This window comes from Synchiropus splendidus, chromosome 4 (assembly GCF_027744825.2).
Source record: "Synchiropus splendidus isolate RoL2022-P1 chromosome 4, RoL_Sspl_1.0, whole genome shotgun sequence".
Classification (NCBI taxonomy): domain Eukaryota; kingdom Metazoa; phylum Chordata; class Actinopteri; order Syngnathiformes; family Callionymidae; genus Synchiropus; species Synchiropus splendidus.
The window spans coordinates 22,747,353-22,764,830 of record NC_071337.1 but is presented as its reverse complement, the minus strand read 5'-3'; the positions used below and the strand labels follow the sequence as shown (position 1 = coordinate 22,764,830).

Below are 17,478 nucleotides of genomic sequence, written 5' to 3'. Positions count from 1 at the left end.
CAGTGAATGGTTTGGTGACCAACAAAGTATGTCTTGCTTGAAGAAGGGAGGATTTTGTTCGCTAGCCCATCCCTCAAATAATGAGCGGCTGCCATGCTAGCAGGTTCCGGTTTTCCACGAAAACCCAGCCTCCCCATGAGGGTCCGGCACATCTCCTTACTGCTATAAACTGAACCAGATGGACATCCCCAATAAAACTTTCTCTCCCATCAGAGTAGCTGCGCAGCAGAGCCGTACGCAATATTCTGTCGAGTGAATTTGGTCCAAGTTGAGATTCTGTTGAATGTACACTGATGATTTGCCTTTGAAGACGCAGATCATTATTTTCCAAGCCCCTGTTTGTTTGCTCCAAATCACTGAACCACATAACTTTTTTATATTGATGGAGCGGCAGTTAGTTTGGCGTCGTGTTGTCCACACTGGTGATTTCTCTTCTAACAAGCTGTATGATGGTTTTATTTGGGGTTTCTTTCCATCTGTTTGCTTACAACTTGAACAAATTATCATTCACAAATTCTGCACTCAATGTTAACCACGGCCAATCATTTTTAAAACTGTCTGAATGGGCCGTCTGTGCTGGACTTGACACCGTATCAGTGACTTGCCTTGTCTATTTGACGTGAAAGCCGTCTTGTTTTGATGTAATGATGGCTGTTTTTAGACCACCCCCAGCATCTTTTGACTTTGCAAGCCAAATAGAAGCCATTGAATGGATTGAACTTCTTTTAGATATGATATGAAAGATATGAAATACACGAGGAGGAGCATAAAGACAATCTTTACTTTTTAGGATTATGCTAACCATCTGGTACTGGAATGATCCAATCAGAGCTTGTGTATCCTGAGCTCCACGTTCAACAGGGTGGTCATCATTTGTAAAATCTGGGAGGCAGACATTACAGTGGTGAGTAGATGTAAAAAAAGGCACTGGGAAGACAATGCTTGCAATAGCCTTGAATGGCATGCAAACATATAGCAACATAAAGTAATGGTGTTGTTATTATTTGGATACAGAGCAGGCACCCTGGGTGAAAATGTGTGGAGAATTAAATTGATTTTTTTTACAACATAAATAACAAATAAGAATTTAAGATGTAAATAACAACAGACAAAGTTGTCTCATTTGTGTCTGAACGCCATACTGTATCACTTTAAGCAAGGAGTTGAGTGACAGTTCTTTTTTCAATATTTATGAATTAGAATTAAAACATGGTCACATTTTCATTACAGTCCAAGAATTACGTCAAAATAGTTTTAATAAGCTTTTAATTTTCAGGGGGCACGTGTAATCTGGTCAATGGAATTCTACTGTAATGTTTAAAACACACGCTGCCCTTCCCAAGTATGGCGCTCTGATTGGTCCAGCTGTCTGTGCTGAGCAGTTTGCAGCATCACAACACATTCTTGTTTAAGATCGAGCCCTAAATTCTCCTCTAAAAGCATAGAAGTTGCTTCTATCATCTCGCAACTATAGAATTTAGATTTAGTCCAAGAGTTACATGAAAGGTCTGAACATTTGGTAAAAAAAAATGTAATGGAAATGTATTTAAAAAAAACAGAAAATGAAGGGAAAACAGTTAACTGACAACCTGGTCTCTTTAATCATAGTTTTCTTGAGTGGTGGATACCTTCCAGAAGAGTTCACGCCCCCTTCAAATGTTTTGGCTGACTCTGTGTTTCACTTCTCGGAGACTCAGAGAGAAAGAGCGGTGAGTGAGGCAAGGGGGGAGGAGTGTTGCTTGTGGGAGGAGAAGCAGGAGGGAGTGAACTGGAGAGAAGACAGGAGATCTGAGTTTGTGTGAGTCCTGCACGCTCTGGGCTACAGAATGAGTGCAGTTGCTTTCCTCTCAGTCTGAGAGGCAACTGTTCTTGCTTCTTTTTTTTCCCTTGGTTTGTTACTTTATTCCTGGACTTTGCTACAAGGCACTGCAGAGTTAGTTCCCTGCTGTCAAGAAACTTTCTTGTCACTCCTTTCCTTGAAAGTATCATGCCGGTTGTTGGTGTTGCCTCCAAGCTGAGGCAACCCACCACGGTGGGCACCAAACCAGTTCACACTGCTCTCCCCATCCCCAACGCGGTGAGGGCTGCCGCCTCGCAGAGCTTTGCGCCCCGCCAGCAGGAGCTCAAGACAGGTGATTCCACAGCGAGGGTCTCCTGCCAGCTGTCAAACAAGTCAGACTACCAGCAGACCAGGACTCCTGAGGCAAAGTCCAGAGCTGAGAATGAGGAGAGCAAGATTTGCAAGGTCAGTGGATGGGTCATGTCTTTTTTTTTTTCTCTTTATAGTGCTGTTTTCTGCTTCGCGTTGGTCAGGTGCCTGCGCAGCACAGCAACAGTAGTCACAGATGACTGGCAGATGTTGCTTGAATGACAACTACTGCAAAACTTGATGTACATTCAAGTCAGCAAGTTTGTGAAGTAATGATTCACACCTGTGAAGGGACGACTTCTCTGTGGGAAGGAAAGCTAATACAGCTGTAGTTGCTGATACTTGAGAAGCCTCAAAGATGAAGGGGCATTGTCTGAATATTACTTCAGGTGAATTATGGCCCCCCAAGCAGGTGGCGTAATAGACAAACAGAGATCATTGTTCGAACAGAATCCGTTCGAGTAGTCTGCCAAGTTTCAGCAGAACTGTTTGTTTAGTAACGACAAAGAAGGCGGTGTCAGCTGCACTGGGAAGTGTGTTTGAAAATCCCCGCCAAATACTTTGAGCTGCATTTCATCCCCAACTGACAAATGGAAACTTTCCTGTTTAGCAGGTTGAGCACCTTTTTTTTTTTTTTTCAAAGTTCGACAAAGCTGCCAATTTTCCTCCTGACCAAAGGAAATGTTGGTCAGAGACGTGAAATCGTGGGTCAACGCTCTCTGCTTCTTAGCCCTCACAACCCTGAGTCTGAGCCTGCGGGGCGAGTGTAAAGGGGGGGGCGGAGGACCTGCTTCTTCATTAACCTGCGGCTCTATAGGCAATTGTAAGCATTTCTCGGAACATGAGAAGCTTGAGAGCAACATAGAAACATCAGGGCTGTATGTTTTGTTTGAAATCAGCATCAGCGCATGCTTTTTGTTGCTCTATTTGTAGGTGGCCGGAAGGAATATTTCTTTATTTAACAAGCACTTAAGACATTTGCCACCTGTTAAAACCAAAGGCGTTTCTTGTCTGCTCTGTCAGGCGTCAGCCCCCTGCGATCTTGGCATACCGTCAGACAGTGACAATAAAGGGATGAATGAAGGTTGTTCAAAGATTCATGTAGAGCTTTCAATATTCATGTTTAACAGGGAAAAAATAATCCGCTCTGCTGACAATCCTGTCTGACGATAGTTTCTTATGATCTATTAGTGCTTTTGTCCTAGTAATTTTAGAATCAAATTGTGTTAGTCATTTGGTCAGGTGACTCGCGCAAGCTCTCGCCAAGTACAAATATGCGGTGTCATTTAAAGAGAAAACAAGGCTAATTACACAGTTGTAGTTTTGAAAATGTCAATGAGAAGTTGGGTTGAATAATTATAACCCTGAGGACTGAAAGAAACATCAGCAATAACCAACCCATTTTAATTGCCTGTCACACAATGTACTTTTGAATTGTTGTTGTGGTTAATGCAGTTGAATAGAATGCCCTGACGAAACAAGTGTCTCCAAAGTGCTCGTGTCACAGTCTGCCCTGGTTCCTGCCTCTGGTTAGCGTATAGAAGCCTCCTGCCTGTCCCAGCCTGTCAGGGTTGGTGAGGAATGGGTGGTATGGAGTAGGTCATTAGCCTGTCTAATTGCATCCTGTTGTCCCTAAAGAGCTTCATTCTCCCTGTTTTTAGAGGCCAACAAGGAGGAGAAGGTGGATTATATGCTGTCAGTCTGTTTCCACTGTTAGCTATAGTGCCGCTGTTAGAGTTGAAGTTTGGCGTGCAGTGAAGCTCCTTGTATCTCATATTTCATGTAACGCTCTGATCATGTGTGGTTGTTCTGTGAACATATTATTGATTTTATAAGTAGAAATTATTGATTTTTCTGAGTAGAAGTATGTATGTTTATTTGGGCACTGGCAGTCCACAAACTTTTTTTTGTTTGACATGACTAGATAATGTTGTTACTATGTTATTATAATATTATTATTATTGTTAGTATTGTTATTAATATTATCATTATTATTAACAGTACTGCAAAAAAGAAAAAAATGACCAATGGGATTGGCTAGTAGACTTGTCTGTTGTGTGACAACTGTTGCCAACACAGTGTGGGCGTGTGCTGTGGTCTCTTCCCTGCTGGACATACAATTATGCATCAAACCTTTGTTGACATCTTAGATGGTGTTATGATCCATCATCAAATAATTGCTGAGTGTGTGTGATTTGGGTCGATTCAGTGCAGCTGGAGTTCAACTCCGTCCCTTGTAGACACAATTCCAGTCAGCCTGGTTTGAATGATGACTAATCTCTGCAGGATTAACACAATTTGTTTGGATTGTGTGATATAATTCCTCACGGCTCAACTTTATGAACAGTCTGCAGCGAGTTCCACGCGAGTATTTCTACATCTGTGCATGTCTGGATGTGGTCCAGTCTCTTTTACACGCCAGTGGAAATTCAAATATCTGCAACTTTCCTCCTCTCGTAGGACAATTTATGTAGCAAAAATAAAATGTGCATTCAATGATAGTTTCAGCATTTTTGTACTTGTGCATTCTTAGTGTTGCTGATTTATTGTGTGCTCTGTTTGTCATACCTACTGTTCGACGTGTGAATGTGGCAAAGCATGTTCGGTTGTAAATATGCAGGAGACATGTCACACACGAATGTCATGAGTGGAATCAAGTTGCTGCCTGATCAGATGATGTTGCGCAAACATTCAGGCCCGATTCTATTTTCATCTCGGGTATTATGACTCTGTTATGGAGATATTAACAACAGGTGACGTTTGTTTTCCCTGAAGTCTCGGCTGGCAGTTTGCATCTGTCACTTCCTCCCGCGCCGCAGGGCAGAGAGCTGAGATTACCGTTCTAATCAAACACCATCACCGATGACAGGCACTTATCTTGTTCATCAACACTTTGGGCTGAGAGCCAGATCACATGGCCTATAGATTTTTTTTCTTTGGATCTTCAGTCTATTTTAATTGATAAAGTTTATTTTCAGTGATACCTCACTGATGGTGTCCAGTTTGTGTGTACATACTGTGTACACCTGTAATGCTCTGGTGTCCAGTACCTGTACTCGGTGTCATTTGTCCAGCATTATGGCACAAGCTTCCAGCCCTACAGATATAAATAAATGACAGATCATCAAAGATGGTAAAGCATTGGTTGGAGTTTTTGTAATAGGACGTTAATATGTGAGCTGATGTGTTACTGCTTTTTGTGTGTATGAAGAGTGAGAACTTTTGCCTTTTTGGGCACAACACTTCAACAACTACATCAACACTTTTTTTGGTTTTCATTTTTTTTGTACTGAAACACACTATATCAAAAAGAAAAAAAATACAATACAATTCTAAAATAAATATGTTTTACTCCCTGTTCAATGAAAAATGAAAAGATGTAATCCACGATGTAAACTTCGCTCATCACCAGTTAAATACAGGAATGCTGCCTTCTAACCTGCTCCTCTTTTCATCGACTACATGTCCTAGTAATGAGTATCGGGATCCAGGTGCGCTATTAGCTGCTGATAGCTCCGGACCTTGACAACAGAACACAGCTGCTCAACCAAAGCAATAAACTCTGCTAGCATTGGTTTCTTCGGTGGTTAGCTTTGGCTCAATTAGTCTTTTGGCTATACATTCGGTGGGGTGTTTTGACGCCTACTGTCTGAGGCCGGTGTCTGACTTTTGTGGTCACATGTTGTGAATTACTGTTTTATTGTCATTTTCCTTGAAGTATTGGATGGCTCACTTTTGCTGTGTCACTGCAGCATCACAACAATGAGGAATATCTGCACCTGTTTTGTTTTGTCATTTCTACATTGTGATATAACATTTCAGAGTAATAAAATGAATAAGTATGAATTAACATAAATAGCATCTTATTTAAAAAAAAGATCAGCATATATTTGTCATTTGGTGCATCACACTGACATTTCTGACTGTAAATGTCCATATCGGTGCCGATAAATAGGCTGCTGCAGCCCTTCTACCATGTTTCTAACCAAGAGCTTTTTGTTGCTAATAGGATTTTAAAAATGATCATTAAAGAAATGAGTAGAGGTGAGTATGTACTTCTCAAGTACCTGCTATGAAGAGCTTCCAAAGATACCTCAGTCTCTCCTGGCATGCCGTCCCTTGTGTCAACAGAGAAGAGCTTTACTGTATATGGTCACTGTGTCTTTATCTTCTTGTATACAAGATCCCATGCAGGCGGCTATTTACAATGGTGTTGGATGACGGAGAAACTTTGTCCTGCTGGAGAATGAGGAGTGTTTAGCGGAAGTGCGGACGAGTGCCAGACACACTCACCCACTTAGAGAACAAAAAAAAATAACATCCTGTTGACTCCCTCTTGTGTGTGTGTGTGTGTACACTGAGGAGAGAGGAAATAAACATGCTCTAGTGTTGCATACTCTTTTCTCATCTTTGTGTACATTCTTGATTTTCCTTTCAAATTTAACCTGCATCTTACCCTCTGAGGTTTTTCCTCCTTTCCTGGGTGGCCTTTGTGTTTTTCCCTTGCTTTTCTCGGATTCACCGTCAATGGTTTCTGTTACCAATTGGATGTTCTGGATTGTTGTTGCTATGCTGCCTGCTTCAGGTTCTAGGTCATTTCACACTCATTATTCGGCATGACTGTATTAACAAAAGTCACTATTGACCCGTGTGTTTCATTTGAAGTGAGGATCCTGAGTTCCATTGGAAAGCATGCAAGTTGGTCGTCACAGGCGTCATTCAAGGCACCTGGTGTGGCTACAAATTCCAATTCTGAATCTTCACGGCTGAGAAAAGTCTCATGGGTGAAGGATATCAAGAGGGTTGCTGGCACTTGATTCCAGGAGGATTGGCTAAGAAAGCTAAACATATAAATTTGAATAGCAATCTCTTCCGCGCAGTAAATATGACTATTGTGAGCACACCAGTGAGCGACTCTTTGCCTTGCAGATACTCTCCTCTATTATTCCCTCCTGCTTATAAAAGGTATTTCATTGGTTGTGTGCTGTGGGTGGTGAGTCTGCTGCTGGCCTGGTGTGTTTAAATGTTGGCTTGAGAACACACATTGCTGTTTACAGTAGACACACACCAGTTAAAAATATCTTTCCATGGAAATACTGTATTCAAAAATTGTTGAGCAGGAAGACTCCATGCACAACTGTTGATTACTTCGAATCATGAAAAGCTCTTTACTCATGGATACTTCAGCAGTCTGGGCTGTGGCCGACGCTCATGGCTTCCATTCGTCCCCTCTTGCCAAAGGCTGTGTTATTCGACAAACAGCTGAGATTAAGGGAGAGTAGCTGACTACTGGTCGGTTGCTGTCTCATCATATTCTGCTGTTTCTCTCTGATGTCGTTTTAATGTTGCGTTCCAGCTGATCATGGTCCTGCCTGAAAATATGAAGAGTGTGGACGGGAAAGTTCTCCTCGTTCTCATGCTGAAGTGTTGTGCTCTAGTGAACGCAAACCCCTCCGGGCTGTCTGCTAGTTCAAAGGTAGGCTGGCTAAATGGTCCAGAAGAGGGACGCTTCACTTGTTTGTCATGGTCTTAAAAAGAAGAAACGCAGAGATGCTACAAGCACAAGAGGAACCGTTTTGAAAGATTGGAAGTTTGATGCAAAGTATTTATCATTCATTTGTTGTTTAAAGTTCTGTTCGCTCTTGATCATACTGGGTAACTTACTACGTTATTCAGGTATCGGGTTTACTGTTGAGATGAGTACTCAGTGTTGAAGTTACCTTTTTGAAAATGCACAAAGCACAAATTCAACACATATCTCCTCAAATGCTACACCAAGCTCAGCAACTGTGTCAAACCCACGGTTCAGGGGCCAAATCTGACCTGTCGAGTCATTTGTGTGGGTGGGGTTCAGTTATTAAGTGCAGCAAAAAAAAAAAAAAAGCATATATACATGTTTATGGTGAACCACCAAGATCACAATATTTGCACTTTGTTGCTAGATAGCCTGTGTGCAGTAAGCAGGGATTTTACAGTACATCTAGAATTTTAGGAGAAATGTATCTAGAAACCTTTCAGGTGAAGTGGTACAATGTTCAGTGGTGATTCAACACAATAAAATAATGAAATAAAGTGCTGGGTTGTGATTATGTTTCCTGTTAAACACTGCTCAAAACATATCAATCTTGCCATCGGGACTCATTAAAAATACTTGCCTCTAGTGCGATTACATTTAACATTTCTGCTGCACGTATGTGCACTAAATAAACTTGAGCTGCTAAGGAGGAAAAAAAAACTGAATTGAAAATATATATTATTATAAACAGCAACTTACCACTCTACTGTTACTTAGGATAACCACAGTATGAGAACTGACTGTAGTTTTCCAGTCTAATGTGCAATACTGAGACTCATATTATTACAATGGTAGAAATGGAAGTGCTGGTGAAAGAAGGAGAGAAAGACAACCATAGATGTTCATGGAAGTGATAAATAAGGGCATGAAGAGTGTAGAGGTGTGAGCGGGAGGATGCACAAGGTATACTAAGGTAGCAGACAGTGGCTTACTGGGGCAATCCCTGACAGGGAGTGACTTTAGACACTTTATATCAATCATAAGGGAGTCAAAAATCCATCTAAAATTAACTTATTTCATCCTCTTTTTTGTGCACAAGATGTTTTTGGCAAGATGCACATGCACATCTTAAGATGAGTGTCTGAAACTTGAATTTTGCACCATATAAAAATGTCTTTAATTTGCTATGTCAATAAGCAGCTGAAAACGTATGGTCACCCACACACAAGCATTCACCACCTCCACACACACATGAGCCACATGAGCCGATCCTTACCTACACAACAAGCCGACACAACTCACAGACTATCATGGTAGATAGTAGATTCTAGAGTTAAAGTGGTGTGGCCGTAATTTTACAGCTTTGGTCATCTGAGCCCATTCTTTCTACTGACTGACAATGGCCCAAAAGCAAAGCAAACCACAAAGGTTGTCATGTGATACTCGATATTCCACAGAAAACCACTCAGTCATTGATAGGCCTGTCCTAAATTCATGGATGACTACTCCGAATTGTTGGGTTAAATTCATTTGTATATAAAATATTTATCTTTGACACCAATAACACAGTTCCTATTGAGAATAAAAAAAAACAACTTTCTTTTACAAACTCACAGTTACCTCCTCTTCTTGCTCATGTCCACCCCTCTTTCCTCATCAGTGGCCTGTGATATCTGAAATGAGAAAAGCAGCAGGGGAGTGAGAGCACAGCTGCTCCACTCTCCCTCTGCAGCTGTGACAGATAACCTATTGTCTCCCCAAGAATCATCTTTTCCTGTCTGGACTCTTCTTCTGTCCGCCTCGAGCTGCCTTTTCATCTATACCACCGCAGCATGTCCAACCTTGACCTGTGCCGGCAGTCACAGGGAAACATCTGGAAAAAGCCAAAACAACCGGTGTCAAAAGTGCCCCACCAAGCATGGGCGCCCTCGCACAGGCCGTGACACATGCTGACACGGCTGTGCGCGGAGTGTGTGTGCGGTGTTTTCAGGTTGTGTGGAGAATTAGTGCTGATGCTCTGAGTCAGACTGGTGGTCCCAGTGGCATCCAGTCACAGCGTGAGCAGCGGTGGCAGTAAATCGCTATCAACACTCTGAGTGTGTTATTTTGCACATTAGGGAATGAGTCGAGAGTGTTTAGAAGTGTGTAGAGAAAGCTGTTTATGAGAGGGACTCAGTTGGTAGTGATACACAGATAACATTATTTTGGCACTTAAGCATGAAGGCTTTCTTCAGGGGGAAGTGTGTTATCTCCCTGTGTGTGACTAAAGGCCAACTAAAGAATCAACATCCATCTGTGTCAGAAAAATAGTTTCATCAAAGCTGAATTAAAGTGGAGTCCAACACAAATTTCAAGTATGATTTTTAATGACATGACCTTGAGAGACAACTTGCTTATAATAACTGCGAGCACTTTTAAACCCCATAAAAGAAGAACTGTCGAACAGTTTCCACATCAGTTATTATCCTGCTCAACTCTAAACAGGTTCGACCAGATTAAAGGATGAAACATTGGCAGGTTTCCACAGAGGCGGCGAATTCCTGGACCTTTATTGGGATGGTGAAAACTTTGCAAGTTTGAACCCTCGGCCATGTGGGGAAACCTCCGAGGTGAGAGTGAATGGGAAAAACACCGATTTCCCTTCCCCATAGTTACATTTGTGTAAAGTTCATCTCCTGCTAAGCTCATCAGGAAAATACTTACAGCTGTCAGCTCACACATGCGAATATTTCCGAACCCTCTGCATGTAAAAACAGATTTTGGCCAGCTTTTATCCTTATTTTGGTTTCATGAAATCTTTCATTGCGATGTTTGTGACTGACTAATCCAAAACAAGCCGTGACTGTGATGGGCAGGAGCGGGTTCATTTGTTGTTACAATAGTGGGTGGTGGTTTGTTGCCTCCCTTGGCACCATATTTTACTGGGAGCTCGACTGAGTGAACGCACATGTTCTTTTTTTAGAGGTTTGCCCTCACATTTAGAGTCATCATTGCTCCCAACCAATGGCTTTTTCCCCCCTTTCTTCGAGTATTCTCATTAATGTTCCACTTGTTTTTCCTTCTTTACTTTTTGACTTTGTGCACTGTGAATCTTTCTCACTGTGCCTTTGGTCTTGATGGCCACAAAGAGATTTACCCATGATTTTAAGTCCAACTACAGACAAGCAATCCATAGTTTTTGTTGTAAAGTTTGATGTATTCACAGATGTTGGTGCTGCCTGTTACAGACAATAGTGATGTGTCACTTGCATTACAGGAACATCATTAAGGGGAATTCTTTAACTCCCCTTACCTAAAAGGTTTATGGTGCACAACATGAGGAGAATATGTCCAAAAAAGATATGTCACCAGAAGGTGGCAACAGATGAGGCACTTGTCCTACACTGCCTTCTTGTACCATCAGCTCTCTGCAGTTTGTCCAAAATGCGGCTACTTTTGTCTTCAATTTATCTCCGGTCCTCACTATTATTGTTATTTGAATGAAACAAACAAAGCAACAAGATTAGAACACACATCTGACGCTGACTTTTTATCTCATAATATCTGCAGACTGGCTGGCATCATCCTTGCTGCCCTCGTTTTTGACAGAAGTCGCTACTTCTCCGGAGCCTTCCAGCGCGTTACATTCTTAGGTCCAATTGATAAACGGGGACATGATCGATCAACACTGATCAGGATTGTTTGAATCATTGTGAACAATTAATCGCCCAGCTCCAGTTGGACCTACTGCCAACCTACTTAGTATTGGACATTGAGTACTTTGTGGAATGGTCCCATAATTTCAGCGTTTTGGGCTGCGATGGTCACCTAGCCTTAGCTATTGCTCTTCTTACTGTGGTTTTGTTAAGAAAGCTTAATGTTTTAATCGTCTATCATTAGAATATTAATGTTGTATAAAATGGAGAATACGTATCATTTAATGGTTCACATAACAAACCCTGCTTTGCGCTCTTTTAGCTTCTCCAGAGGAACAAAACGTTTTTCAGTAAAACAAACAAACCACCAGCTCTGGCTATCTTTGGCTCCTCCATCACCCATAAAATACGCATGTGGTCAGTCTTCGGACACTTCTGTTTGATGTTGTGAGGGCTGCAAAGTTGTGTGAGCATTTTAAATCTTCCTCACGTCTGTCACGCACAGTGACTGTGTAAAAATGAAAATAATGTTTAAAATAATTGAAACTAAAAAAGGTTGATTCTATTTTACACTTTGACAACCTAATATTTTCCATGATCTCCTTATGTTCAATCAAAAGTGATGCAATCCCAGGAGGGTATAGTAGACTCAATGTGATTTGGACCTTAGGATTTTATTATCTTTGACAAACTTGTGGAGGACTGAATCGTTCAATCGACTGAAAAATTCACCACCATCCTGAAGCATTTCAGCAGCAAAAGCTGTAAACACAACACAGGATAAAAGTTTGTAAGTAACTTTTGAAAATCTCCACGTCTCATTTGACTGCTTCTAATCTTCTCTCCCCACATGGCCGACAACCTCTGGTGTTTCAGCCCTAGTTACTCTCTCACTGGGTAATTCTCTTGATGTGCACTCAGCTTTGGCGTTATTTACTGGCTTCTGCCGCACAAACACTCATACCTGCGTTTTACAAGCCCAGCGTTTTTGGTTGATGCATCCTGGGAGAGCATTTAAGAGCTCCCTTCATTCCCCCTCCCAAAATATCTGATGTCTTTGATGTCACTTAAACGGTATAGAGTTTGTAGTGTCGCACGGGGAACTTTGATTTTCATTTCTTTTCCCAAAAGGTTGTTTTTATCTCTTTTGTCTCTCTTTTTGAGTCTCCCCCTCACTGAGGAACTTTATCTATTGTGGTTGGGTCAACATATTTCATTTTTTTTCATAGCATCATCCTGTCCATTTAGTATACTTTGGTCATATGGAAAGGTCATCTGTAGCACCAAAGTTTTCAAAATGATGTCAGTCCGTACTGATTCTTTAAACGTGGCCGAGGTAGTTAAACAGAGTCTCATAAATCTCATGTGCCTGGACAAGAGCACCAGCACTGATTCGATTTTTCAATGCCGTCTTAATTTGCAGCAGAGATGAAGATGCTGTTGATGGGTTAAGGAGACAAAGTCAGAGAGGCTAGATTGAGATGGTTTGGACATGTACAGAGGAGAGGTAGCCAGTACGTTGGTAGGAAGATGTTGAGGTTGGAACTGTCAGGCAGAAGGTGGTAAGGAAGGGCAAAGAGGAGGTTTATGGACATGGTGAAGGAGGACATGAGGTTTGTAGGTCTGAGAGGAGAGGGTGAGATGGATCCGCTGTGGCCACCCCTCAAGAGAGAAGCCAAAAGAGAAAGAAGAGGATTTGCAGCTGACACCTACTTTATATATTTGAGTATAAAGAATGCGAGTGGATTAGGACTCAGGAATAGAATCGTACATCTCTGTGAAGGGTGTGATGGAAGTACAAATGCAGATGCTGTTCAGGTGTTTCTAACGCTTGTTTTTTGTGATTTGTGTAAGATAACTCCACTGTAATAACACATCGCAAGCATTTCCTGTTTTTTTTACTGAAGCACCTTCTTGTGTTATTGTTGAGAAAGTGTGGCCTTATTCCTGGCTTGCCATCTGTCTAGTGATTTATAATGTGACAATGCAAACCCTCAATCTGGACTTCATCTGGAACACCCAATGGAGCATGGAAATGGCCTTGAAACCTTGGGATATCTGTCAGATGAATGAGGACGGATGATCCTGGACACGTTTTGGTCATGTTGTCTTGAAGTAATGATGTAGTGAAAATTGTGTTCTTTTGCCATTTGGAGCTATTAACTCAGCAGCCACTGCAGATATACATGTAGAAACTTCACATGGAATCAATTCAGCACTTATCCGTTAAGTGTCCCGCTGAAGAGAAAGCACTGGTTGCAATTAGAGTCAGTTAAGGTGATATTACTTTTCAAAAATTGACACATGGCTGTGTTTGACACTTGAGACACATTTGCTGCATGGAATTTGGACGTGATAGAGCTGGGGCTTTGTTGGGTGCGTCCTCATCCGAGAACAGTTGTGGATGGTTGAAATTAACTTCCCAATGAAGTGAGAGCAGATGCTACAAGCTGAAGCCATATTCACCACATCTGGCTCACAGTGTCAGCCTTGGAGATGGAAGACTTGGAAACAGAGTTAACCAAAGGCCAAAGGTAGCTCACTTTGGGGAGATCAGTGAAAAAGATGTGAAAGAAAAGAAGTGATCTGCAAATGGTATATTATATTTTTAGAGCACTGGGCCACTGTTTTGGTGTTTGCAGCACATCTATGCAATAAAGTATAGATGTTGAATGAAATAGTAGAGGTCTTAAAAATGGCTCCTGAGGTTTGGCTACAACTCAGAGTGGTCTCTGTATTTCTAATCAGAAGTGTGAGAGCTGTTCACCAAGTGTTAAGATGGGGATGGATTAAGATTTCCTGAAGATTATTGGTTCTCTGACGGCCAAAGCGCAGCAAGAATTTCATAATTCTGCAGGTGACATCTGGTCTGAGGTCTGCAGATTGAGTCCTTAGACATGACCAAAACTTCTGAGGATGATTACACCTTTATGAGAAGAGTATGCCTGTGTGCTGTATTATCATAAAGGTGTCTCTGAATTTGACCGGCGGCCATATTTAAAGCAGGTTTCTCAGTGCTGCATTTTACAAATCCACAAACCAGGACGGTCTTGGGTTCAAATATGGCAGCATTAACTCACTTTGTTTATGGGTTTTTGGAGCATCGAACCAACCTGAGTTCAGTCCCTTGGATGGATTGCTCATGCTGCCTCCCTTCAAGATAATTCCCCAAAGAGGCAACACACAAATGGATTGGATGTACCTAAAGTGTCTAAGCATGCTTAGCTCGGATGCTGTGAACCTGCTTAAGCGAAAACTTCTTACTCCAGTTCGTGTTCCAGTTTGACTCAAACAGATTTGCCAGGAGTATTTTTTAGATGTATTGGAACATGCAAACCCATCATCCCTGACTTCTTCACCACAGAAGCACAAGCACAGCAGCCTTCAGCGGAGTCTCTTGCAATGCCTTTAGTGACAGTTTCTTAGGGGCAGGGGTTGAGAGTCGTCTGACTGAATTATACCATATGTAGTGCTACACAATAGCCCACAATGTAGAGAGGTCAAACAGCGGGCTGAAAGGCTGAAGGAAAGTGTAGTGAGTAGGTAGTGTGTGCTGTCTTTTGTTTGGACATATAGTGATAAATGCAACATTTCGGTATCAATTCAAATCTTATATGAGAGAGAGTTTTTTTTTTTGGAAAGATTTGGAGGCAGGAGGTTGTGTCTAAATGGATACAATGTTAATTCAGTTAACAGTATATAAAATACAGGCAAAAAAGTAGCAGACTGTTCATTAAATTTAACAATAAACTAAAACTAAAAGTCGTCGTGGATGCTTCCTTAAGCGGAATCTTGGAATTGAAATGTTGCGGAAGTGGTGTTTGCCCTCACCTCGAGTAATTCACCTTGTGATAACAATAACTACGACCAATTTTCGCTCCGACGCAGAGCCCACTTTACTTTTCCAACTCAAGGGGGTTTGTTGGATAAATTTTTTTTTTGGAAAAGTCTAGACTGCTGTTCAAACAGAACCTAACACCACAGACAGACATGGACTGGCCACAGCCTGAGATGCAGTAATCCACCCGAAGTCGTGCGATTCCAATTGATCACTGCTTGGATTTAAATACTTGAAGACTACTTTGGGGTTGTCTACGCAGGCATCAGAAGCTTCTGTAACCAACCTTGACTAGGGACAATTATTTGGGTCTATAACACAAGTCAAAGCCAAGATAAAGGAGTCTTATAATTATAATAACATTTACCTTGACACACAGTACTCAATTGACCACATTCACATAACCCCTGTCCATTCGTGTTTCAGCAGTTTAACTTGCAAGTGAAGCAAAAGCCTCTCTTTGTCCACATATGTGAGTGCAAGCTCTAAGAAAATAAGAAGCGTGTGAAAAGAAAACGCGTGGGTGGGTGTGCAAGAGCCCAATTTTCCCACATCCCAAGTCCAAAGGAAAAAAATTGGCACCAACCCCTGTGCTACAACACTTTAATTGAAGAGCTGTTTACTCACCATATCAACCCATTTCACCCCTTCTCAGGGAGGGTCCCTTTGCCGTTGGCATATCAAAGTCTTGCTGCTTTATAGGTTCAAAGCTTTTTTTTTTGGTAAGAGATTTGATGGCCTGTGAGCAAGTGTGTTTTTCTAATACAGTTATGCAATGAACTGCCCTCAAATGCCAGGACGGTTGAATGCGTGAGTACATAGCTTTGCGTGCAGATTCATAGGTGTATGGTCCCTGAATACAGTTATACTGTGTCCTGATGCCTTGGTGAATTCTGAAATTTACAAAAAATAAGGATGTAAAAAATATGTCTTTTGACCACCTCATTTTAACTTTATTACATCAAAATAAAAATAAAAAATTGTTTCTTCATCACAAATGCAAAGGTTTAGTCACTGTGTTCTTTCACTGTGTGTCCTTTCTCATTTGTGTAGCATGGAATGAGCCTTCACATTCATTCCTTCATCAGCCTTTTTTTAAAAACTCCTCCATAACTATGTGAATCCATTATTGCTGGTGACAGTCATGGCATCAGTATTTGCACACCAAAGTTGCCAGTTTTCAAAAATGTTTTTCCTTTTTATTTTAAATGAAGGAAAAACGGTTCTACGTGAATCTGTCCTCAGTCTGAAGCATTCGTAATATTGTGATATTCAAAAGCGAAAGGCAAAAAAAACCCGGCATGCCATTTCAGTGGTGGAGGTAAGTACTGGGGTGGCAGAACCAGAGGATTATGGGAACATTTTCCACAACTCTAATCCAAACACCTCACGACGACAGCGCCAGCTTACTTAGCGGTCGTATCTGTCTCTACTCAGAAAGAGACGCTAATGTACTGGGATGGAGCATTAGCCGTCTGGGCAGGAGTGTATTTCACTTGGACGTGGGCACAGTGCCGGTGAGCATTGCACCCATAGCTAAGTGGTGAACCCTCTAATAGAGCTCTGGGCAAACTTTGTATTCTTAAAGGTCGGAATGACATTGGCGGTTGCTCGAACACGTGCCCCAGAGGTCACGAAGGCTGTAATTAAATACAATCTGCTGAAATATTTCAACGTATTTATTGATGCCGTGTGACATGTGGTATCGCGGTGCTCTTGCGTCACTGCAGACACAGTAAATTGTATTTAGTGGTGAACCTCCGACTGTCCCGTGTGGAAAACGGTCAGCTGCACGTGCTTCATTACTCAGCAAAGAATAGCTCTGTCTCTCAGTGACGATGTTAGCAGCAGTTTTCCACACTATCTTGCGGGAATTTTGAATGACAGATTACCATTTAAGTAGATTTATCACATTATCCTCACAAATTAAGTTTCCTGTGCACCATACCACAGCCACATTTGATGGTTAAAGGAGGAATTTGTGACTCTTTTAAGTAATATTTAAGCATTGGAATTTCTGTGAAAGAATCTGGTATATTCATTATTTCCCAATCTGTACGTTCCGTGTTGGCATGTCAAAGGGGTAAAAACTACATCTGAAAAAATGCTGCCCTTCCCTTAATACACCCGTCGATGTCTTCAAAGGATACTTGGGCCGCCACAGTTCATGTGCCTACCAGTCGCTCCCTTAAACCCTCGTGGGTAGAAACACTCTACGAGCAGAGTTTCTCTGCTCCGTTTTGCAATTTTGCTTTTGTAGTTATCAGGTATGCATGTTGTCGTGGGCAGCACATGGCAGCCTCTTCCAATGACAATAAATAAATAAATAAATAAATAAATG

General features: G+C 41.6%; 1 protein-coding gene across 9 annotated transcripts in view; it reads left to right on the top strand.

Annotated features, from left to right (window-relative positions):
- Positions 1 to 17,478, top strand: part of nav3 (neuron navigator 3) — a 256,733-nt gene that overhangs the window by 124,741 nt on the left and 114,514 nt on the right. For 2 of the 9 annotated variants that reach the window (XM_053864131.1, XM_053864124.1), the window contains exon 1: positions 989 to 2,245. The exons of 4 other annotated variants lie outside the window; for them this stretch is intronic. In XM_053864131.1, the coding sequence (XP_053720106.1) occupies positions 1,988 to 2,245 (258 nt within the window). In that variant the 5' untranslated portion in view covers positions 989 to 1,987. Of the gene's footprint in view, positions 1 to 986; positions 2,246 to 17,478 lie in introns of those variants that run through there. 3 more of the 9 variants (XM_053864121.1, XM_053864123.1, XM_053864129.1) reach the window with 3 other exon arrangements.